The sequence below is a fragment of the Acanthisitta chloris genome, unplaced genomic scaffold (assembly GCF_000695815.1).
Source record: "Acanthisitta chloris isolate BGI_N310 unplaced genomic scaffold, ASM69581v1 scaffold31585, whole genome shotgun sequence".
Lineage (NCBI taxonomy): Eukaryota > Metazoa > Chordata > Aves > Passeriformes > Acanthisittidae > Acanthisitta > Acanthisitta chloris.
The window spans coordinates 306-5,462 of NW_008674716.1; the positions used below are offsets into that span (position 1 = coordinate 306).

A 5,157-nucleotide genomic window follows, 5' to 3' on the forward strand; every position below is an offset into this window, starting at 1 on the left:
ACATCCACGTGTGCCTCAAAGCTGCTGCTGTGCCAGCCCCGCAGCATTCGGGGCTCAAAAACTCGCGTGCTCTCGCGCCCCGAGCTCTGTGATGAAGCAGCTCGTCGGTTTTTCTCCCCCTTAGTTCACTGCTACCCTTTCCCTGTAGGATTTGAGGAAGGGAAAAACCAAATCCAAAAGTTGTTCCACGCCTAATGTAGTTTTGCCAAGCTGCAGAGACAAGGTGTCAGGCCGTGTGGAACTAGTGGATGGAGTCCCTGGAAACTGCCCTCAGGGATAAACAGGCAGGAGAAACCTGCAGTTCCCTAAGGATCCTTCTTGCAGAGAACAAAGCTCTAGACTCCCATGTGTAAGAAACCAGGCAAAGAAGGCAGGAGACCAGCACAGCTGAGCAAGGTTCTTGTGGTCCGAGCGAAGGACACGGAAGAAACGCAAAGGCACTGGAAGCCAGAAAATGTATGCATAGGAGAGAATATAGGGATGGTGCTTGGGTGTGTGGGAATGGGATCGGGAGATAAGGCACAGCTGGAGCTGCATGTGACAAGGGATGTGAAGAATCATAATAAGGGCTCCAAGAGATGTGTTGATTAGAAAAGGAGGACTGAAGCAAACATATCCATCCCCCCACCCCGACAGATCAGACCCATCTGGTGATAACCCACAGGCTGACAGGTTTTGATATTTGACTTCTTTTCTTGCCTGTTTTTTGCTGGCAGTCACTGCCCACACCTCTCACGTCCCTGAACCTCAGCACGGGAAATAAAGTACCTTCTCCTGTAGGAGAAGACCACGTCCAAGACCATCTGAGGCACACGAGCACTGCCAAGTCAGTGGGACATGACGAGGTGCACCCAGGGTTTGGAGGGAGCTGGCAAACCGGGTCCTAAGGCATTCCCCACTGCATGCAAAAAGTCGTGGCAGCCAGGCAGAGTCCCCAGTGACTGGAGAACAGGGACTACCACACCAGCCAGAACATTTGGAAGGAGGCATTGTCCTGCATACACACAGTGTTCTGCTCTACATGATCCATGCTCTGCAGGGGTTCACAAACCTCAGCAAGGTCTGCAAAAACAGCAACAGTCTGGGCACGTTCTGAGAGAGCACAGCACACTTTTTCTTTTTTCCCAACCCAAATGAATGCTACAAACCAGCTGAAGGAAAATGTTGCATAAGGCTTTAATGGCAATACAGAATCAAGCTGGAACAAAGCTTTCTGAACAGCCTTACTGATCTCAGGTAGTCATTCATTCTTCTTCCAGGCAAAGAATTTACATCAGAGCTCCATCGACTCCACTTATTGCACAAAAAACACACACCCAAGCAAACAAAAATCCAACCCAAACAATTAAGCAGCAATCTTTCCTCTGAAGTTCTTAAACTTCAGATATATTCAGTCATGTGGTGGAGAAGCAAAATGTGGGATGCTAGAATATGGAAGTAGGTGTTTCCAGGGAGGAACATTATTCCCTTAGGTTGTTGGTATCCCTTTGGAGGTAAAAAATTGTATTTTTCTATTTTTTAAATTGCTCACAACTTGAAAACAAAATATATGATGAAAATAATGCACTCAATCCCAGAGATGACTTGGTTTAAACCATCTCTGCCTTCGAAGATTGTAAAGTTTTGAATAGTTTACCATTAGCAAAAATAATTTATCAAAGATAAAAATTAGATCTTTAATACTCTTGAAAAAATTTTGAATTTAGCTAATAAATCTATACACACACATATACATTGCTTTTCCCAAACATGTGAGAGAATAGACTGGAAGATGTCAGCAAGTATGGAATGGGAGATTCCATTCATGCCTAGACACACATTACAGTTATGTCATGGGTAACTCTGGAGAGCAGAGTAAAGAATTCCCAACTCAAAACATGCTTGTTCTGAACACAACACACACTTAAATTTTCAGTTGGAAAGGACCTTTGTGAGCCAACAGAGCAGTTGCAATTAGTGTGCAAGCAGGATAAAGTGCTAATGATTCACTGTAACTGACACCAAATCACACTGAAGTCAATAAATAATTAAGTTGATAGTTATGTTCAATGATCAGTGACCTCTAAACACTGTAAGTGGCACAACTCCTCAGTTTCAAAGACTCAAAGAACTAGGTACACGTAAATCTGACCCCACACACACGTACACAGACAAAATGCTTTGGCAGGATAGAGCAGTATCTTCCAGATTATTTGGCAAGTTAGACAGGACCAAAATCCCAGCGAACATGAATGTAATTTAAAATACGTCAGCTTTAATCCAAACGCATATTATAATCTGCTGTTGTAATCTGAACCGTCACTGTTTCTCATCACTGGATTCACGTGCTTGTATTTTGCTTCAATATTAACATAGACAGCAAGATTGTTGGTGCTTTTGATCACTATCCTGTGAAATACACTACCCTCTTTCATGAGATCTTCCACCTTCTTATCTGTTGACATAACTACTTTCTTTTCTCCTGTATAATCTGGATCTTCCGGATACAACTCATCTCCTGGGGGTGAGAAAAGAGCTTTAGTTACAGATTGCCAACCTTATTTTTCAGCCTTTTCATCGAGTGACACTGGCAATTTAAAAATATTTATCAGGGCATGAAACTGAGTGGAAACGTATTTTGCAATGCAGAAGTAAATTGCCTCTAAATATCTTCAGGTTTAAAAGGGGAGAGCCATGAATTCCTGAAGTATCTGTCAGTTGAGACTGCAGTGCATTTGAGGTGTTGATGTCAATGTTCCAGAGCTCCTGGCAACATTAACATGCTAAAATCCTGGGCAGACAGGAGTTTATATAACAGGTGGAGACCAGGACAAACACTTTTCCAAGGGTATAAAGATAGGATTAAGAACAGAAACATATTTTTTCTATTCTGTTGAAGTAAACAATGTTTTGCAATATCAAGGCACTTCTCTTGGGAAAGGCTGACACACCCCAAAGACACAAATCCCAGAGGTCAGTTGTGACAAAAAAGAAAGGGAGAAAACACCGTGAAATGCAAACTAAAAGAGCAGAAAATAATCAACAGTACATGCAGCTTGTCTTAACTCTGCCTCTGCATGATTATGAAACGAGAGAGATGTAAGTGGGAGAAAGGGCAGGAGGAAGATGACTTAGTGTGTGTTTCCAGACCAGTTTCCACTGCAGCTGCAAGGACTGAAACTGAAGGTGTGCTCAATCCCCTTGTCCTTACAAAGACAGATGGCAACTGCAGTAAATGAGAGATCCCACTGAAAAGGGCTGAACAGGAGGAGGTCTAATACATCCTTCAGACTAAAAAAACCACCCTGAAATACTAGAATTTCCTCACAAATAAACTTGTTATGGCCATGGTGAAACAAGAGGTGGTAAGTAACTGTGCTCATCTCTGGCAGCAGCTGCTGCTCCAGCTGCAGCAAACCAGGAGCCACACTGCAGCAACTTGACTTCAGAGAGAATTTTCCTTACAGTCCCAGATGGTTTATGCCATGTGGCTGGAGTACACAGCCCTCAGGAGGTGCTGTGTCTTTAACAGACCCTCCAGGGCGTTCCGTACCTGGCAGCAGCTGAATGAAGCCATCGGAAGCTGTCAGCATCACTGGCATCCAGCGCTCACATCCCTCCAGAGCTCGGTCCCAGCTGAACTTGTGCAGCTCATGGAGCGAAGAGAAGTTGCACAGCCTACAAAATTCATAAAACTGAGGTGGAGGAAACCATATTTCTTGAGATTTAAGGCGTTCAAGAGCTTCAGGAGGAGACGACCACTGTAAGAGGAAAACAAACGGTGAAATGATAGTTTTGTCAGCAGATAAAAAGTCTGGGTAACCTGAAAAGTCATTAGCAAGGAAGTCTTTACAGAAAAAAAGCTTGCAACAGGCCACTTCTTCTGAACACAATAAAAACCATACATAAACTATGCCAAAACAACAACAAAGAAAGTATAAACATTTTAAAACATAGGCTACCTACAAAAGTTACTCCTTTTTTCCAATAAAAATAAATAAGGTTTTACTTCACACATAGACATGTCAGGTTTAAAAACTGCGATCCGGTATAGGGGCCTGATGAAAAGTCTACTGAAACCAACAGAAGACCAAACTCAGTGCTACCAGAGGTTGCTTTGAGGATTAAAGTACCTCTCTAAACATCTGCTTCTTACCCTCATGGTTTTCAGAGTGTGAACACACAGCTCTTCATGCTTATTCTGCATATTTAAACTGTTGGTAATCTCAGAGGGTGAATGTGGTAATATAAATGTGTGCATAAGCATCTGCAGTAGATTTATGCTGCTGTTAACAAAATTATGACAAACATCAACTCTTTTGAGGACATGACCTCAGGTACTTTTAAATTTCTGTAGCAAAATCTGTTAAAAACCAAATATAGCAACATCAGTAATGCCAAAAGTGTCAGGGAAGCTTTTCCAGAACTGTTTGCTTTCTCATCTGCCTCTAACTTGTTATCAAACCCTCCAGAATTCTAGAAAAGCTTAAGGCCTCTAATGTATCTGACCTTGAGCTCTCTTAACGAAGTTTCTTCATGAAGTTTGTTACTTTTACTGAATTAAAAAAAAACCCCAACAGGTAAAAAATTCAAAGCTTTGATTTTTTTTAATAGACGATTTCAACAAGTTTGGTATTACTTAAAATATTCCGAGTAGCTCCACAGGACAAAAATGACTAGCACCTCTTGCTAGTCATATATCCCTGGAATATACAGGAATATACCTGTGCATTGCACATGGATCTCTCCCAGCAGACTGAGTGTCAGGGCATGGACGAGGCTCTGCTGCAATGAGGCTGCAGAGCAACAGTGACCTTGGCAAGATAAGCCTGCACCCCTGAGCCTAACCAGGTTGAAAACATGTTTTGAGAAAGGACTGTAAAAGGAGGACGATTATCCGTGAGAACACCGAGGCAAACATCCCGAGAGGAATCCAGAAGATGTCGATAAGAAGAGAATGTTTTGAGCTAGTTAAGAGGGCACGCATCAACAACCGTTCACCAATAAATCAAGCATTACCCCATCACCGGCCAACAGACGGTTAACACGGTGTGTGCGGAAGAAGAGTGTAAAAGAAGCACTGTAGAAACGATGAAAAAAAACGGGAATTCGAGTTTCGCTATCGCCGCAGATGCTGCGCGCCCAGCATCCCCGCATCGCCTTACCAGGCAGGCCGTC

At 42.9% G+C, this 5,157-nt stretch overlaps 1 protein-coding gene across 1 annotated transcript; it reads right to left on the minus strand.

Moving 5' to 3' along the window:
• Positions 1 to 2,270: 2,270 nt before the first annotated feature.
• On the minus strand, positions 2,271 to 5,136 carry NUDT19 (nudix (nucleoside diphosphate linked moiety X)-type motif 19). Its single transcript, XM_009075458.1, has 3 exons — positions 4,999 to 5,136; positions 3,533 to 3,740; positions 2,271 to 2,497 (listed from the first exon to the last, which is right to left on the minus strand). The coding sequence occupies exons 1-3, from the start codon at positions 5,134 to 5,136 to the stop codon at positions 2,271 to 2,273; spliced, it is 573 nt and encodes a 190-aa protein (XP_009073706.1).
• Between the last annotated feature and the right edge of the window lie 21 nt (positions 5,137 to 5,157).